Source organism: Fusarium proliferatum (assembly GCF_900067095.1).
Source record: "Fusarium proliferatum ET1 genome assembly, contig: FPRO_scaffold009, whole genome shotgun sequence".
Taxonomy (NCBI): Eukaryota; Fungi; Ascomycota; class Sordariomycetes; order Hypocreales; family Nectriaceae; genus Fusarium; species Fusarium proliferatum.
This window is the reverse complement of record NW_022194798.1, coordinates 857,632-876,599: the sequence shown is the minus strand read 5'-3', so window position 1 is coordinate 876,599 and position 18,968 is coordinate 857,632. Positions and strand designations below refer to the sequence as shown.

Genomic DNA, 18,968 nt, shown 5'->3' with positions numbered 1-18,968 from the left:
AGTGGATCACACAATGATGCTCGAAAGGTAGTGACATTGAGTCACTGTGTGAGGTCTTGTTCTTGTTGTTGGCCATGTGAGACTGCCTGAGCTGTTGCGTCAACAAAAGTCGTTGATCCTAGTAATGTCCTTTGCGACCTCTTGTGATGTTCACCTTATCTACGGTTTTCACTTCAAACCCCCCAGTGAAAGTAACAGCTCAAGAGAATATCTTCAAGCGATTGTGTCCACTTCGTTAGGCCATAGGCAGGATCCTGAGTTCGAACTGAACGAGATATCCATGGTTCATCGCGATGGTAACATAACAAGAGAGAGCTCTGGTGCTACCGCTTTTGATGTCTTCACTCTCGTTTCCTTTCGCATCGACACCATGCGTTGTTCAATCCACGAGTCAGTCGGTTCATTACGATGATTGTCGCATACGAATCCGCTGCTGAGGGCTCGATATTTGAGAAGGAGATTCGCGATCCGAGGTCTCGTCGCGCATGTTTTGAAACGCGGACGCAGCCATGACGAAAGCTCTTCTGACTGTTGTGACATTTTCGTCATCGCTTGAAGGGACGAGTACGTTGCGACCGGTAGAAGACTTCGTCTGGTTGCAGACCCGGAGTGGCAGAATGACGAGTTTCCGTGCCGTCAACAGTGGATGAGTCTACAGGCGTGGTGGCACGGACCATTGTCGCTGCAGGGTAGCTGGACTTGCGACCCAGAGAACAGACCGATGGAAAACGGGACAGTCGTCCCCAATATTGTGGGGATTATTTAATAAAAACTATTAAGTTAGTAGATATTTGGCTTTGAACTTTCAATTCTTCACAAAGAGTTGAGGTGGAGTGCAACTTGGAAGGAAAGATCATCGATGAAACAACGAACAACGCCGAATTTACAGTCTATCCACACAATCACTAACCTCCGAAAATAAGCAATTCCTTATAGGAATGACAATAAAATGCAGTTACAAAGTAAGTGCTATCATGAATGATAGCACTGTACTCCTGTCTCGATCATTTTTATAATCCTTATGAGCCTTTAGGCTCCATATCGTTCGTTTTGCTTGTGATGCTTGAATCGAAACTGATAAGCTAAACTTAATCCAGCAGCCACCGGGTTCGCGAATTTTACCATGAGCGAGACGTTGATTGGCTGACGAAGACGCGTCCTGACACTCCTCAACTTTGAACAAACAACATCCCACGAAAGAAAATCGCCATCCTGTTGAGATTCAACCCGTAGCTACGCTATATCACTGTCACTTTTGTCACTACTATTATACGCACGATCGCGCAATTCATCCAATTGCTTCCTCAAAACCTTGACAGCCTCTCCTTCAAGCAAAACCCCATTTTCAAGCGATCGACCTTGGTGAATCATGTTTCTTTGTGTTGGCCAGAAGTATGACGTCCCCAGATACGCGAGACTATCGTCTGCGATGATCGCGTTATAGTGCGGTCGCGGCTCCCACCAGCTGACATCTTCCACCGTCAGCCGCTTGCCGTAGCGCCGCATCGCTTGGGCAAGAATTCTTGATGACGCCGCGTCTATTTCACGGACTTGTATCGTTACCGTCACGCCGTTGGCTGCGCGTCTCACCAAGAGTTTCGTGATTTTCGGATCAACGAGTTCTGAAACGCTCACGAGAAGATCGCGACGAGCACCGCGGAGCAGGGTATGTTGCGCGCGACTGATATAGGTCAAACTCGCGATGGGGTCGTTTATTATGACGCCCAGACTAGCAAGCTGTGACCCCAGATGAGCGCGACGTTCATTGCTCACGCCACCGAGGATGGCTTCTTGCATGTAGATCTGAAAAGCTTTTGCTGCCGTGGGCGGAAGCTCGATGGAAAAGTCGGCCTTGTCAATTGGCCTGGTATCTACGATGGCCCCGGTGCTGAAGAGTGTCCTGTCGTCGATGACTATCGCTTTGGCGTGCACGACTTGGCGCGTTGGGCCATCAACGCCAGTGAACATATCGATGTGAATTCGATTGCACTCAAGAAGCCTGACATACTCCCTGTAAGCTGGCGTATCCTGATAAATCGTTGGCCCCAGTTTTGAAACCACGATAGACATGATCGCATCTGGATTGTACTTTCGAAATTCAACCAGCGCGTCGACTACAATCTTGGCATCGCCTTGATCGCACATTGAGAGATTCAATATTGTCAATCGCCGTTGCTGAGGGGTCTTTGGACAAGGGACTGTGCACTCTCGGATGAACTTCTCAAACACGACAAGGTGATCTAGACCGTTTGTGAGAAGCGGTACTGGGCCTCGCGGTAGCGTACCAAACATGAGATCGCGATCGCTTGTGGGCAATCTCATCGCTTTGATAGCTTTAACACTGGTTGCCCGACATCGAAGCTTATCCTCGCAATAAAGAAAAGCATCAATGTCGAAGCAACCACCAAAGTCGGGACAATTGACCCTCACATGTGACGGCGCGATCTCATGGGGCTCAATGGCGAATTTGATAAGACACAATCCGTCTAGAGCGTGCTTGGCTACTAGCTGGCCGTCTTTCTTAACCTCGATCTGCAACGGGCCATATAGCTCACGACCTCGTAACCGAGCTTCGAAAGTTGTCCCAGCTAGTAATGGCTTGTGAATTCTCTGTCGAGATGCGGTTGGGATCATGCGTACAATGCCATGCTTAATCGGGCCCAACGTATGTTTCCCTCTTGAGCCTGGAAAGATTGCCCGAAGATTATCTGGTTCATCAATGGCTTTTTGTATTTGACCCTTTCCCGTCCATCGCTTGAGATGAAGGACAAGCCGGGGAGGTCTGGTGAAGTCAAGGGGATCGGGAATAGCCTCAAGGTAATCGACTTGCCATGTCACGCCGTCCAAGATGGCGGCACGGCCAGCAAAACATTCGATGCGAATGTCCAAGTGTAAAGCACATTGATCTCGTAGAATGAGCTGTTGGTGAGAGTTCACACCAACTAGGTCATATATATGGCCGTTATGCTCAATGGGTGTTGGTGCTCTGGCTCGCTCGCTTCGAGACCTTGCATATACTGGTGACAATGGATCTAGGGAGCCAGGCTGCCATTTGGAAAGAAGGCTATCATAATAAAGACCCCTATCATTATTTGGTAGGTTTGGCTTGATGACGTTGTTGTATCTCATAGTAGCTGGTGATGTAAAGAAACATGAAATGATGTCCAAGCTCAATATAAGATGGGCACAACGTCAAGTAAAGTATTTGCTCGCGTGAGCACTAATCGACTTTTGGCTGTCGACTTTCGACGAAGCCCAAAGCGCGGCCCGAGATCAGCATCGGGAGCCATAAACTGGGCTACATGGGCCTACACCGAAGATCGTATATGTCATCGTCTTCGCTTCTCGTTCCTCGTTGGTCAGACGAATCCCGAAGAGGCTTGAGCTGAACGAGCTGAAATATTGGAAAACCCAATTCGGTGTTTCCATCCATTAGTTTGGCGTCAGCGAGCCTGAGCAATATTGACGTAAGGATTGTCAATGTTGGACGGCATCCAAGACAGGATCTGCGGTACCCCACAACATGGCGCTTGGGGCCAGCGTCTTGAGCTGGGAAGTGCCGATTTTAGCTGCATCCCAGTGTTGATCACTTCACGCCAGTTTTAGAGGATGGCCTATCATTGGGCAAGAAGACGGCAGAATTGGAGGAGTTCAGCCGACCTCCTTGCTTGTAGATCGCACATGGAGACAACGGGAAATACGTACAGTATACAATGTATTGGGGAGAGGTATGGCAATTGTCTCATAGTACGAGGCCATTTTTCAAGATTCTCCGTCAGTGCTACAGGTTTCTCAGAAAAGGGCCGAAGAAGTGATGGGAGGATTTCCAGCATCCCAAAACGCGGCGAACATTGTGAGGCGTTTCAGGAAACTAGTTTGCTTTGAAGTTAAGACTCTGCCTACGAAATATTAGCGGTTCCAGTCCATAACATCTAATAAATTGTACCCTTTAGACCAGTCCCGGTAATGTAATTCATTCCTAAAATGGAACCTGTTCTGTGAAGTTGGTGTTCTAGTCGACTGGGGGCTTTTGTCTAAATGCCAAGCATCTCGCAACGAGCTCTGTTACAACGAAACCGAGGAATATATACGTTAACTCCCGTGGGATGACATGACAAGTCTTCTAATGTCTAAAATAAATTGCCATCAATACTCTGGTTCCTTTACATGCAACCAGGATGCGGGAATATGGGTCAGCCCCTTGTTTGCAGGGTACATAAGAAACCCAAATACCATTCAGAGTTCAAAATAATACAGTCCAAGAAGATTAGCCAAGCTGATAAGGGAACTTGGTCCGGAACAACCGAGCTCTCGTTGCGCCAATCTGGCCTTATGGTAGATGGAATTAGGGGCATTGCAGAATCCATTCAAACGAGACTCGGCCCGAAGAATATCGCACAATCCTCTGAGACGTGAAGAGAGTGACCAATGAAGGCTCTCTTGGCCGAGTTATCTAACACATCTGCATTATTTAGGATTTTCTAATCTATACAATCGATACTGAGGCAGTCTTTATATTGCTTAGAAAATAGGCCTAAAGCTCTCTATATATTAAATGTAATCATTATTAAATATGCTAAAAAGCGTATTTAAGATAATTATATAAATAATTAATATGTTACCAAAACTAACTTTATATAAGTATTGTTTTAAGTTAATAGACCTAATAGCTGGTAGATTATAATGTCTTAAAGAAACCATACCCTGCCAACGAGATTGACGAGGATCACGATTCTGGCTGCATCCTGGTTTGCCCATATCCTTCTAATTTTACCCTCGATGGCTAATTTGTGGCTTGGATAACAGAGATTTCTTTAAGGGACCAATAGAGAATAGCAAGCATATACCTTCGGGCGGAGATTATAGTCTCTAATTTCGCTACAGACCAGCGGATAGAGACTCCTATGGAATGGCAGAGCATTGTCTTCTAGATCACACCCCATCAGTCCGCCCCTACCCAAATCGCATCTTTCTACGATCGATGCCTCCAGCCGTGACCAAAGCCTCCGTGCACGCACGCAGGTAACTGATATAGGGACCAATCGCTTTACCATTAGAGTGGGAATATGGAAAAACAGAATTTCCACAACGACGGTGTCTTACTATTGAGAGTTCCAGCTCAAGATCCCAACTTCCGCATGGGCGCTATTGGAAATGTCGGACCAAACGGCTACAGAGTTGGGTTTCAGCCACCATTCCGATTTGGAGGCTACCAAACGACTTCTCTGCGTTCAAACCACATTTATCTGTACCCCTTCTGTATGTATGGGCTCATAGCTCTTTAATTTCAGCTCAGATTAGGATAAGCCACTTCGCGTTCAATCTACTATACCTAACCCGCACCAAGTGACATGGGCAGTTGAGATCTGGTCTGATAGCGAGATTTACAAAATCATCGGCATTTTCATCACTACCTGCCCACCAGCGCCTTCAAGTGAGGAGTTTCCCTAAAGCAGAGGCACAATATTGACTCGGCTGGGATGTTGGAAGTCAAGAGGCATCCGATAGCCGGTGAAGAAAACGTGATACAAACCATGAGATTTAAGCCATTTGTTTATTGTGGCTGGCTGAGGCACTTGCCCTGCAACCCACTGGAAGAAAGTATTAAGCATTTGTCGTCGCCAAGATCGCGCTATTACCTATTCGAGAGGATCATGTGTCATCTGGCTGCATTAAGCTATTGATGGAACTATTTGAATCTGGTTGTCTAGACTGGTCCAAAGGTGGGGAATTACTGCGACAATCACAGGCATATACGCCTTTCAAGTAGCTATCCTGAAAATGAAACAAGATGCTTTATATAAAAATTAAATACAGATAACATCATAACAGATAGATGGAGCTACTACAACGGCAACTCGAATTGTAGCTCTGGCTCTGCTTTTACCATCTAGTTTTGACTTAGCCTCACTGTCAACTTCAGCATGGACTTATACCTCTTTTGGCTTGGTCTAACTTGGAACAGCCGAGAGATGCTTCGTGTCAGGTGTCAAGAATGTCAATATGTGAGGAACATTCTTTCGGGTTAGCATATGGGGATTTGGCTAGCTGGTAATACCCTAATTGTATCAGACAGCAGTTCGATAGCTTGGGCATTCTAGTAGCGCCCATGTCCCACGGTTATGTTAGCTTCATGTGTTTCTGCTATATATAATATTGTACTAGTGCTTGAGCTTGCGGCGAGCTGAAAGCACAGGACGCTCTATACTACTCCGTAGTGAGAGTCAAAGATGTACTAATTGGGATAGAATTTGCGTAGCCACAGCGCACCGAACGAGCTGAGCTATGCCAGCTGGATACACTGATCTCATGATGCCTCCATGGAACTCATCCCAATTGGTTGAAATTTACACTGCCATAGATGCTTAGACTTATGTATGTTATTATCATTATGTAAAGAAGAAAGAAGGAGATATGCATAAATAGGGCCTAAGTCCCCCTTTCCCCTCGACGTGCTTTCCAACTCACTCCACCATCACAGCAGAATTATCTACTCTCATACACTGCTTCGTTTAGCAAAAACACTTCATTATGGCTCCATCTCGCTCTACCCATTGCACCATTGTCAACAACACTTCGCTCACGCTGAATCTTACCGGTAGCGGGTGCGACCATGGCCAATGGACTCTGAACTTTGGCCCTTCCGATACTGCCAACACTATACCCGCTAATGATAAGAAGACTTTCCAAGCCGAGTCCGCTGGGGTCATGACCGGTGACCAGGGGTGGGCGAAATACGGCAGTTCCGATGGTGATTTCAAGTTTAATTTCGACAACCCTTTTAGTGGTTCCAACGGGTACAGTGAGAGCGCGCCCAATGGCTATAGTATCAAGCGGGAGGGCGGTAGTGGCAATGATGCTCGTGTTACCTGGACTATTCGTGAGTCTCACCGTTATTCGCATATTAAATCTGTTGATTGGGTGCTGAAATTTACTCAGAACACAACTAAGAGTGGTAGCATGATAGAATATGAAGTAACTCTTATGTTAAAGTCTGTACAATGCAATATCAGGGAAACTAGCATCCAGGTTATAGCAAAGACCTTTGTGTTCTACATATTATATATGCCTTTGGCTATGTAGCTTGGGATTCTTGTGAATGTGGAATGTGGAGAAATCTTTACTAACTAGCTATGTAACATCAGTCCTACTAGGCTTTAAACTAAGGCGAAAAGTTAAAGAACCTGCTATGATTAAGGTAATTCCCATATCCTAGGTAACCCAGGGTCACTTTTATGGTCACCCATGAATAATACACCATCGTCTCTGCTTAAGAGGCGAAGATTTAGGTTCCCATCGACTTGAATCATCTATTGTCGAAGGACATCGACTGAGTCAATGTAGTCCATTCCACCTTGAACGCCAGGTTCAACCCCGTCGAGACCATTAATGGAAATACAGAATTTGGATTGCTGGGAAATTTCCGCGTTCCTAAAAAAGTCTCTCTAGAGCATTATTGATGGCAGACGATGGGATTTGTTGCTGGTTCTCAACCTTGGAGGAAGCATGTTTCAATCGACCCCACTGGACAGGCAAGACTCCAGGTATGAAATCAGGACGCTCTTGTAATAAGTCATGGAGCATTGAGTGGCAAAGTCCGTCTAATGAATTCTAACCTTTGAGTCATTCCTCCAAAAGAAGAATGAAATGAAAGCGAGCTTCTTTGCACCTTTCAAATTAGTTAGCTGAACATGTTTTGTACGATATGATAATCATTTACCAGCCCATTTAGTCATTTGGTCTTCTCTTTTGTGATGAGAACGTATAAACTTCATTAGTGTTGATTTTCTACAGCCCGAATTTCCGGAGACATGGAAGATTGGCGTTAGTGAGTCTTGCAGTAGTCTTTCAATTGGCTCTCCAGGCCTTCAATGCTTTCAGCCTTGGCATTCGCCTGGACGGCAGATTGTAGTGATTTGAGGGATGAGACGAAATTTGTTTTGGTTGAGCTTCATTCAAAGCTATGAATCATCTCGTTGAAGTCGCTTTGCAGTGACTCTTGCTCGGGCGTTAAATAGCATCGCCTGCCAGTTCAAGCCTCAGAGCTGCCTTGCTGGCTTTGCTGGTGACGCTTTCGCGATATCTGTTGTCGTCTAGAACACCATCACGAGGGTTGTGTATGTTGTAGGCTATTTTTACGGGCTTGAGACCCGCTTCAACAAAGGTCAAAATCGTCTAATCCGATCGCCGAGACGGGATCCACGATAAGAGAAATGTGGAATTTGGAGTGAAATTCCAGGAATCAAGAATAGACCGACCAGTGAGTTTAGAAAGATAAATTCTACTCGTCTCCTTCATTCTATAGATTCCCCGGCCTAGACTTAGCGTCAGCCTGCAATGATGACGAGGGGAAAGATCATGGTCTTCTTGCCGGCCTCACACCGCAGCGTGATTATGCAAAGTCATCTAATAGACTACATTGCTGCGTTTTGGCCTCAGGTATTAAATATTGAGCATTCTCAGTGCGCCCTCTGATTTACCAATAATCTTCACAATATTCCCGCTGTGTGTAACATGCCCTCAGGGGGCAATAAAACAGCAGACTTTACTGCGGGGTTTTAAAATAAACTTGGCAAAAGTTATCCTAAGCTTAGGCTAGATTTACCTAAGTCTTTTTGTCATTTAGGGTTGAGGTCCTGTATTTTCTTTCCTCCCCTACCATGCATGGAATGCCTGTCCCCACCATCTGACAAGGGCGCATTCTCCATCTAGAACATCATTATTGATTTGTTGCATCTGAATATGCTGGTTCCTAGATAAGCTTGGCGATAATATTCTTCCGCTTTTTCTCACATTGTTGCTGAATGACGTGACAGCGATTGGCACTGTCGCCATCGCTAGGAGCTCTCGCGCCATACCCCATGAACATATGAAGACTACTCTTATCGCCTATCACAAGCCCCAAATTTCACAAGCACACTAATAGTGATATAATTTAGATAGGAAGAAGGACTGGATCCTGGGATTCGGAAGATATCCGGTCTGGCGGAACTCTATCGACTAATGAGATCCCCCGCTGACCTCCACGGTTCATCAGATTGATGCCCGGCAGTTATCTAGCAAATGATAGTCCATTGCATCATCAAAGCTATACAAACGACATGGATTCGTGCCTGCCGATCGCTCAACATAAAGCTATCACACGGACCCCCGAGCCCAAAATGCCGAGAAGCCAAACCGAACTGCTGGATCTTTCACATCCCCAAGACTCTTGGCCAAAATGTCGCTTCACGTTCGAGCAGACGCAAGCGAGAATGGCATTGAGCCACCGCTTTCACAAGCTGTCGGCTATGTCGTCGTTATCGCGATTGGATTCCTTATCGCGTTTATCATGATGTTTTTAACTCACATCTTGAAGAAGACTGTCGGTGAAGATAACAAGACGACCGAGATGTTCATGACAGCCAATCGAAGCGTTGGCACTGGTTTGACTTCGTCTGCTGTTATTTCTTCTTGGCTTTGGAGTACGGCTATGCTTGGAAGTACTCTTGTTGGATACAACTTTGGTGTCGCTGGGCCGTTCTGGTTTGCAGCTGGGTACGTAACTTCCCCCCGCGGTCATCCTCGGTAGTTATTGACCCTTGCCAGATGCTCGCCCATGATCGTATTCTTTGCTCTACTTGGTATCTCCTGCAAGCTCAGAGTACCCGAAGCGCATACACTACTCGAGATTGTCCGTATACGATATGGTACTTCGGGTCATATTGTCTGGATTGGTCTGTGCTTGATCAATAACATCATCGCTATCGCAAACATGCTCCTTGGCGCAAGTGCTGCTATATCCGCGCTGTAAGTTGCTTCTCTTATTTAATGGACAGCCCATTGACTTGACCAGATCTGGTATCCATATTATCGCCGCTACGTTCTTGCTACCCGTAGGCGTGGTTCTGTATACTTTTGTCGGTGGCATCAAAGCTACTTTCCTGACTGATTACTTCCATACCTTCGTCATTACGATCATCATATGTTTCTTCACTATCAAAGCATTCCTTGTCCCCGAGATTGGATCACCTGGCGGTCTCTATGATCTGATCGTTCAGGTTGGAAAGGATCATCCCGTTGCTGGTAATCACGATGGATCATTCTTGACCATGACAAGTAAAGATGTGAGTTAGCTAGTTGAAACTATGAGACGCTCACTGACAACATGCAGGCTATATACTTCGGCATCATCCACGTTCTGGCCAATTTCGGTCTCGTCATCATGGACACTGGCTTCTTCGCTAAAGCCTTTAGTGCTGCACCTCAGGCAGTTGTACCAGGCTATATTATTGGAGGCATCGCCTACTTTGCCATCCCATGGTGTCTCGGCACTTTGATGAGCTTTTCCGCTCTCGCCCTTGAGGATACTCCGCGGTTCCCGACATACCCTCGTCGGATGTCTTCAGTGGAGATCTCGAATGGTCTCGTGTTGCCTTATGCCGCGATAGCGATCGCCGGAAAAGGCGGTGCTGCCGCCGTTCTGTTGATCACTTTCATGGCTGTCACTTCAACAATCAGCGCCCAGGTCATCTCCGTGTCATCCATCATCAGCTTTGACATCTATCGCCAGTACTTTAACCGTGGCGCAACTGATCGTGACGCCATTCGGTGGAGTCACATCGGCGTCGTCTTCTTCGGTCTCTTTTCCGCCGCCTTCTCCACCGCCCTCTACTATGGAAAGGTTGATCTTGGATGGACTCTGTACATGCTGGGTGTTTTGACATGCCCTGGTATCTTCCCAACCGTCTTTACTATTCTATGGAGAAAGCAGTCAAAGATTGCTGCTATCGTCTCACCTCTTCTGGGCATGGCAACTGGTATCGCTGTTTGGCTTGGTTCAGCATCTTCGCTATATGGCGAAGTCACAGTGGCATCAACCGGAAAGTCTCTTCCTTGTGTTTACGGAACTGTCGCTTCTGCTTTGAGCCCAGCCCTGTACTCAGTCGTGATTTCGCTCATCAAGCCTGCGAATTACCAGTGGGCTGACTTCAGAAACGAGCGTCTTGCGTTCGACCAGGTTGGATCAACGAAGGAAGAAGTGAGAACACACGAAGAAAAGGTGGCTAGCTACACCGCCGACAAAGCGAAGCTCAAGCATTGGGGCACTCTTGCGGCGATTTGGTCTGCGGCTACATTCTTGGGACATTGGGTTCTATGGTAAGATACACTTTATCCCTGGTTCAGCATAACATTGACTAACAGACTAAATCCAGGCCTCTTCCGATGTACGCAGCCAAATATGTCTTCGGTAAGAGCTTCTTTGTTGCCTGGATTGTTATCGCCATTATCTGGGTATGGGGAACCATGTTCGTCGCAGGCTTCTACCCCATCATTGATGGTTGGCCTCAGTTGAAGACAGTTTACCGGGGTTTGAGGGGACAGGGTCCAGTTGAAAGCGAGCCCGAAGTCGTTCAAAATGCCCAGAGTGATTCTTCGATCACTGAGAGGGATGAGAAAGGGAACAATGGGATCCTGGCCTGAAAGTATCTGACAGTGCACTTGATAAGGAATATAAATAGTGGTTAATATGCAGATTCTCCATAGATCTAATTCTAGTATATGTACAAGACAATGAATGGTCCATCTTTCTTTGGGCGTAATTGAGAAAGGAAAGCATTCGCGACAGGATTTAGTGACAGCCCCGATCGGGCCTTGGCTCCCCGCTTGACCCCGCTAGAGCCGATAGAGGCCGCGTCCGATAGCGGCATTATTAGAACCCGAACACCAACTTCATTTCGTCCGGCTTATCACCAGCAACATCGTCCCATCTCTCGTTACCGATGCCCTCAAAATAGCCCTCAAAGATGCCTTTCACAGTACTCTCAGACGCCAACGTCAATCACATCCTCGACACGTTATCGTCATCTGACGTGGCTGATCTTGCAAAGGCTCTTGAGCAAGCCCTCATTCAATATTCATGCAACAATGAACAGCAATACCAGCCTCACCGTGCCGTCGTCAATCGAGATGGCCAAATCAGCTTGTTCATGCCTGGAACTACCGACCAATTGATCGGTGTCAAGATCGTCGGTGTCACCCCAAGCGAAAAGCTCAAGCCTTCTGAAGCAGGTCTCAAGAGTGTCTTGACTCTGTGCGACGCTAGAGGTCAAGCCATCGGAACGCTCAATGCAGCTGCTCTCACCGCGTTCCGAACTGCGCTGGGGTCAATGCTGCCGTATCGTTTCAGGCGTAACACAGAGAATATCGTCGTGTTTGGTGCGGGGAAGCAAGCTCTATGGCACATTCGATTGGCACTTCTGTTGAAGGAGAAGGACATCAAGTCCGTTACCATTGTCAACCGCTCTGCGGAGAGGACACAGCAGTTGATAGACTCACTCAAGTCAAATGCTCAATCGCCATGGCCATCGCATATCAGCCTCGAGGCCTTTGACCCTAAGAATGACCGCGACGCCGCTTTGGAGGCTCTGGTCGTAGATGCGGACGTCTTGTTCTTTACAACACCAAGCACCGAACCTTTGTTCCCAGCATCATACCTCACTTCCGAGAAGGCCCTGAGCAAGACCCGGTATCTGGCGGCGATCGGTTCTTACCGCCTTGACATGCAAGAAATCGACCCGGAGCTTCTGAAGCAAGTGATCAACCCGGCAGGGCCTTTTGCATCTGTGGGGTATCAGGATGGATCTGTTGCAGTCGACAGCCGAGAAGGATGTCTGCAAGAGGCTGGAGAACTGGTCAAAGCTGGAATCCCTACAGAAAAAATGCTTGAGGTTGGCCAACTATTCCAAAAGAAGAACACGGAGAACCCCGATGACCTGAGAAAGTGGCTTGAAACTGGATTTGTTATTTACAAGAGTGTTGGTACTGGTGTCATGGATCTCTCAATTGGCCAGGAGCTACTTCGTTTAGCCAAGGTGAAGGATGTTGGCTTGACTGCCGAGGACTTCTGAAGTCTAGAGACTAGATAGGCCGTGAATAGTCGAATAAGCATAAAACTCATGGCTACTATCGACACAGTCTGTTTAGGTGATCTCAGAGTCATGTTCAAACAGAGGTCCTTATCAATCAGCGATCCCAGGCTTCCTATATTCGATTCGCTGATAGAACGTGTTCCAACCAATATACAGCGCCAATACTAACACCAAAGCTGCCGTCATGTCAGTTAAGTATATCCCTGTATAAATATCGCTGTTTTTAAACTAACCTGGGAAAACTCTATGGAGAATCATCTGTCGATAAGGACTGGGACTAACCACGACTGGAAGCTTTGTAACCAGCGGAGTTGTTCTGTTTGATGCCCTGGGGCCCTTATCGCTCTCTCTTGAGCCTGGAAGGTGCTCTTTGGCCGTGTCTAGGATCTCTAGTATGGCAATTTTGTTTTTCGGACTCACGGTCTGTACCCATTCGCGAAGTGACATAGACATGCTTGGCTTACTGCCGTACTTAACCCACCTCTCGATCACCTCATTTGAGATTCCTTCATCCTCTCGAATCTCAACTGACAATGGACTATTGGGCATGGGAAAGTGAAACATGAGATAGAAGGGGAATCTCAGGCGCTGAATGCGCCCGATAACGACACGGAACTCAGAAGGGGCTCCGTGCAAGAGAAACTGTGCAACAGCAAGCCCAAACCGATCAGTATGAAAAGGATATTTCATACCAATCCAGCCTAGGAAGCAAGAGACTAGAAATCTTTCCCAAACGGTAAGGTCTTCTAAGAGGGCATAGCTTAAGCCCGTAGATGAGTGGGAGATATCTGCGAAGGCATCCTCTAGTTGTTCATTGGTTAGAAGGTGATTGACGCCGAAGTAAGGGCGCTCCTGAGACAGAAAAGCACCTTTGAAGAAGTAGCTCAGTGCTTGGATAGGCAGACCATCTCGAAGATAGGTGTCCAGAAGGGCGTTGGCAACAAGTACTCTCTTCCAAGCCTTATCAATAGCTTTGGGGCTATTCTTAAATTCCCATTCAACATATTCAACATTCCCTATGAGTGCTCCTTGGCAGATCGTGCTGAAGGTCTCACGTTTTGTGATCGATCCATATCGAACCAAGCTTTGTAGGCCTTGGTTGGTAAATACTTGAACGCTTTGGTGCAATAGAAGACGATTTGGCTCAGGGATCACGTCGAATGGATCACCAAACCATGACGAAATGCAGTGAAGGAAGCTATATGGGGGCTCATCAATACTCGCCGCCAGCCGCATCCAAGTCAGGCCCGCGCACGAGGGCCTAGCTCCCGATTTATTCTTCCTGAACTGTGCCGCTGCGAAAATCAAGTGAGAAAGGGCGTCGATACTATTAAAACCCTCAAGGTATGTTTGTATTTCTGCTTTGAGCTTTGCTCTTCCAAGCATGTCAGGAATAGATCGGTGGGTGAAGCTGAGGCTTCCCCAACCTTTGTAATACTTCGCGGTGGACTGGTGACATTCAACAAGGCCGCCGCAGATACCACGCAGCCTTTTTTCGTAAACCTCCGGTATCCTCACTTCATCTACCTCTCTCGCATAGTTGGACAAGAATGCCTCCCGGGTAGAGAAATTTGAGTCTTTTTGATAGTTTTCGAGGAATGAGAACTCCATAAGAGCGAAGGTCAGATGGTTGTCAATGGCGGTCCTAAGTAGGGACATGGTTTGATAAGCAGCCCTTTGGCTATTCCTATCAAGGCCGCTCAGTATATGCTCAAACAACGCTTCAAGGCCAGGCGGAAGACTGTCAAGAAGCTGAAGTAGTTGATCTTGCGATATTTCGTCTTCGATCTTCTTCCGAATTTCATTGACTACCAGAATTATCCAGAGAAAGATCCCATTGGCCTTCTTAGGAATGGCTGTGAGCAAATGCTCCTTGAGGTCCGAGTCTGAAATGTGGCATAGCGAATCTCGCACATAAAATCTCATATCGAACCAGGTAAGTTTGTGAAGTTGAAGCCGATACTCCGATGAAAACCCGTTTAGAAACACATTGTAATCTCTGCTGGAGACTACGATCTTCAGCCTCCCCTGCGAATTCTGGACCCAATGTTTCAACAGATTCACAAGATGAAGATGATCTCGGCTATGTGAGTCGTCGTACTCATCAAGACCATCAATGAAGAAGCAGAAACAAATGTTTTGAGCGCACAAGTCGCTATTGTATATGATTTGTTCGAGAGCAGACTTTGCAACATCAATCGTCAAAGCCAGCTTGGTCTGTATCTGCCAAGGGCTGTTCTCGACTTCCTTCCAGACATGCGGCAAAGTATTTCTGGTAAGTTCAGGATAAGCATGGAGTATGTCGTGTAAGAGAGATCGGTAGAGACTGTTTAGAGACTTTTGCATTTCAGTTCCAGGTTTCCAAAAGAAAAACTGAGTGATGAGGAGGGACTTGTTTCCTGCAGCGAGTTATAAGCTTTCCATGGCAGACAAAGCTCGGTGTAAGTGACAACGTACCTGCCCACTTCTGAAGCCCAATCCGAGTTTGCCCATGTGTGCATAGCAGCTTCATTAATGTGGACTTGCCTGATCCCAGTTTCCCTGAGACATGGAAAATACCCTCTGGTGAAGAAAGCCAACCTATAAAGAGCTTTTTAGACATTAACTTCATTTTGTGCATCTCAGGGCTGTCAGACTTGCTCAATCCTGTTGTTTCGTTCTCAGCCCTATGGTCTTCCACGAGCCAATTGAAAGTTTGCTCATGGGGGTAATGCACTCTGTCATCTCTCTCGTGCATACTCTCAAATCTAATGCCTTCAAGAATACGATTCTGGTAAATGATGGTGAGGGCTTCGTTTTGAAGATGCAGAAGACTCTGCAGCTGAATCCTGGCCTCTCTGCCGATTTGGTCGACTTGAACACCATTCCTCAGTGTTTCTATGTGTCTTTGGAGTTCAACTAGTCGTGATGCATCATCCAAGACCATGGCTAAAAGCTTTCTCGAGTACCCTATTGATTCTTGACTACATACGATTGTGAGATCCTGTAACTTAAATGTATAAAAATGTTGGGGAGTTTGATACCTTGAAAGATCTACTAGGCCTAATGCTAGCTGACTCCGACAGTCATTCAGCTGTTTCTCCAGATTCTTGATCTCGCTTTCGCAACTCCAAGCCCTATACGCAGACCGATAATTTTCAAAAGAGCCCTTATTTCTCGGTCTGATCTTATCGAGAAGTTCAAGGATCTTCTGTGATAAATCGTGGCATTTCAGCGCGAGGTCGTAAAGGCCACTCTGCTCGGGCAAGACCCCAGTTTGAACTGCTGGCTTCAGTCGCCGAGAGATTGCTTGCATCTCATCCACTATGGCCTTTCGCGTCTGGTTTTTCTCGACGCTACCGTCGACGGACTCACGGATCTCCCGCACGCTCTGCAATAGTTTGACACCAAGAGGAACGAAGGAAATGATGGCCGATGCCAGGCCAACGGCCGTGACAGGATCCATCGGTGAGGGGCAATGGATTTCCGGCAGGGTTGGGAGCAACTGTGGTGATATGAGGGAAAATGCTCTCTCATCGCAGCCTGATTGAGAATTATTATTGCTTGTGCCCTGCTGACTCACTAGTATTCCACCAATCGAAGCTGCAGGACAACAAGACTCAGCCTCGTTAGGCATGATTGGGGTAAATGTACAAAGTTGAGTTGACTCTATATAATCTATGGCTGATGTAATGTTCTATTCCTAATGTGATCCAATAACTCCTTCCGTATGCCGCTTTTGGTCCATTAATGTTAAGACGCAGTATGAAGTAGAAATTAGTAAGAAACAATCTGGCAACCGCCAAATACCTAGCCCTTCTTTGCCATAGCCAACGCTTGTGCAGCCCTTGCCGAGTATTTACATCGTTGTCGAATAGCAGGGCCGTACTTGAAAAAGATGAAAGGCATCGGTAGACAGGCGAGTGATAGAAAAGCCGGTACACAACTGGCCCACTGAGTTCCCAGGTTGTCGTACATCTGCTTAGTAAAAAGAGGAAAGGCGGCTCCAAAAAGGCTTCGTAGCACAGCATTTGATGCTAAAACTGATGCAGCGTAGATGGTGTATGAATCGATGAGGTAGCTGAAGATGCTGTGGAAGACGAGAGACATGCCAAGACCGAAGGGGGCACCTGCGGCTACTGGGGACATCCAATGGACTGAACGATACGATGTCCTGTTAACTGTTAGTATCCGAGGATACTGCACCAGGACATGAACTTACCATGCAAACCAGAACATGCCAACAGGGACACAGATACCGCCGAGCATACATCCTGGGAGACGATACTCAGGAGGCACAGGTTCATTACCAAACCTTTTCGTGACCTTCATGTACCATATGTTGATGAGGCCAATCGTAGGAATTGCACTGATCATCCCGACAGCAACTCCAAGGAAGGCCAAGCCTCCCTTGCCAGCAGACCAACCCCTCTCAAGCTGGAAGACAACAGGGTATGCACCGAAGAGCATGTAAAGAGTTCCAAAGAGAATAGCGACGTAAATCGAGAGGAGAAGGACGATGGGTTCGAAGCATAGAAGTTGCCAAGGACGAATGAGGGCTTTCTTAAGGACGACAGCTGGTGGATCGGCTTTGCCCTGATGTTCATAGATGGAGATGTAAATCTTGCCAGTTTCCTTGGACAAGAAGTCGGCCCGGTTCTGGAGAATGAAAGGTGCGTAGGTTTCGGGAGCGCAGCACATATCAAGCACCCAGAAGAATCCGGCAACAATGGCCATCAACCCCATCACCTGGAGAATATGGTTAGTGTGTGATTCCGAAACCAAAGACTTGTTGACTTACCCATCTCCAACCTTGACCGTCACTCAAGTATCCACCGATGAAGGGGCCCAAACTAGGTCCCAGTGCAGGCGCCAAAGAAAAGAACGCCATGGCGATAGCGCGCTCGTCAGCATTGAAGATATCAGAGATAACACCTCCAGCATTGGTCAGAGGTGATGAGCCAAAGGTACCGCAGAAGAAGCGAAGGACCAGAAGAGTTGCGACGCCATTGTCTGCTGTGCATGCTGCACTGAACACGACGTAACAGCCATAGCTGATAATGAAGATAATTTGCCGACCGTAAATTTCGCAAAGCGGTGCCCAGAGGAGAGGCCCGACTGCAAAACCGAGGACGTAGAGGGAGACTCCAGCAGTGATGAGTGTATGGCTTGCTTTGAAGTGGATCATGAGCGGCACGATGGTACCTGTCATATGACATGTCAGCTACATCGATTGGCGAGGGCTATAATACTGACCTGTATAGGCACTTGAACTAAACGCGACAGCAAAACACGTTGCGGCTGAAACCATGGTGATGGTCCATTTCAACCACTTAGGCCAATTGAGCGGGTTCCCTGTATCATCAGGAATCCAACTAACAACGAAAGGATCTTCGAAAGAGCCTGATCCAGGATAGTTATGGTTCTCAACAGCTTGATCAACTCTCGTTCTGTCAAAAAGAAGTTTTACCAACGAGCTATGTCGCGGTTTGGACTCTGGTGTCTTTTGTCGTAGTGTTTCATCGTCGCTCACACAAGAGCTTGGCAAATCTGGTCTAGAAGACATGATGTTGTTGTGAATCTGCAATGATTGCTCATACTATTCCTCAAAAGGACTTCCAAGACGGGAGGACGAGCCCTTTATAATAGTATGGCGAGATTGGGGTTCCATTTCGTCGGGAGCGCCGGTGAGCGGGCCTCGAAGCCGGGGTGAGCAACAGGTGATTTCTGCTGTGACGACGGAGTCACAGGACGGATTTGGGCGTGGTGAGATACAGATTTGGGCAGAAGGGGGCCTAGCACCTTTCGATCTTGCGGGTATCAAGGAACGTAATTAGATCTTGATGACGAAGTCTGCATAATCTCTCCGGGGGGTCGGGATATCGCAGTCTCGCAGCGCCGACATTTTCGATAATTCTTCTCTAGATCCACTGGAACGTGGTTTTGACAGGTGCTAGACAAGGGTTTTGTCAATTAGAGATAAGAAGCTTGGGCTGCTGGAATCATGCTTAAAATGTCCGACGGAGTTTGTAGGGGGAAATGGATACGAGAAAAGCCGACTGTGGATCGCAATCAGTC

General features: G+C 47.1%; 6 protein-coding genes across 6 annotated transcripts; 3 read left to right on the top strand and 3 right to left on the bottom strand.

Moving 5' to 3' along the window:
- Positions 1–1,233: 1,233 nt before the first annotated feature.
- Positions 1,234–3,129, bottom strand: FPRO_15471 (uncharacterized protein; the record flags this gene model as incomplete). The annotated part of the gene is made up of 1 exon (XM_031220206.1): positions 1,234–3,129. One exon carries the CDS (start codon positions 3,127–3,129, stop codon positions 1,234–1,236), a length of 1,896 nt encoding a protein of 631 aa, XP_031085888.1.
- A 3,402-nt stretch (positions 3,130–6,531) lies between these two features.
- FPRO_15472 (uncharacterized protein) lies at positions 6,532–6,950 on the top strand (the record flags this gene model as incomplete). The annotated part of the gene is made up of 2 exons (XM_031220205.1): positions 6,532–6,880; positions 6,940–6,950. 2 exons carry the CDS (start codon positions 6,532–6,534, stop codon positions 6,948–6,950), a joined length of 360 nt encoding a protein of 119 aa, XP_031085887.1.
- Positions 6,951–9,220: 2,270 nt separating this feature from the next.
- On the top strand, positions 9,221–11,463 carry FPRO_15473 (putative DUR3-Urea permease; the record flags this gene model as incomplete). Its single annotated transcript, XM_031220204.1, has 5 exons — positions 9,221–9,537; positions 9,589–9,789; positions 9,836–10,106; positions 10,154–11,139; positions 11,196–11,463. The coding sequence occupies 5 exons, from the start codon at positions 9,221–9,223 to the stop codon at positions 11,461–11,463; spliced, it is 2,043 nt and encodes a 680-aa protein (XP_031085886.1).
- Positions 11,464–11,786: 323 nt separating this feature from the next.
- Positions 11,787–12,890, top strand: FPRO_15474 (uncharacterized protein; the record flags this gene model as incomplete). Its single annotated transcript, XM_031220202.1, has 1 exon — positions 11,787–12,890. One exon carries the CDS (start codon positions 11,787–11,789, stop codon positions 12,888–12,890), a length of 1,104 nt encoding a protein of 367 aa, XP_031085885.1.
- A 249-nt stretch (positions 12,891–13,139) lies between these two features.
- Positions 13,140–16,527, bottom strand: FPRO_15475 (uncharacterized protein; the record flags this gene model as incomplete). Its single annotated transcript, XM_031220201.1, has 2 exons — positions 13,140–15,310; positions 15,369–16,527. 2 exons carry the CDS (start codon positions 16,525–16,527, stop codon positions 13,140–13,142), a joined length of 3,330 nt encoding a protein of 1,109 aa, XP_031085884.1.
- A 173-nt stretch (positions 16,528–16,700) lies between these two features.
- On the bottom strand, positions 16,701–18,456 carry FPRO_15476 (putative mfs-multidrug-resistance transporter; the record flags this gene model as incomplete). The annotated part of the gene is made up of 4 exons (XM_031220200.1): positions 16,701–17,064; positions 17,113–17,639; positions 17,692–18,095; positions 18,147–18,456. The coding sequence occupies 4 exons, from the start codon at positions 18,454–18,456 to the stop codon at positions 16,701–16,703; spliced, it is 1,605 nt and encodes a 534-aa protein (XP_031085883.1).
- Between the last annotated feature and the right edge of the window lie 512 nt (positions 18,457–18,968).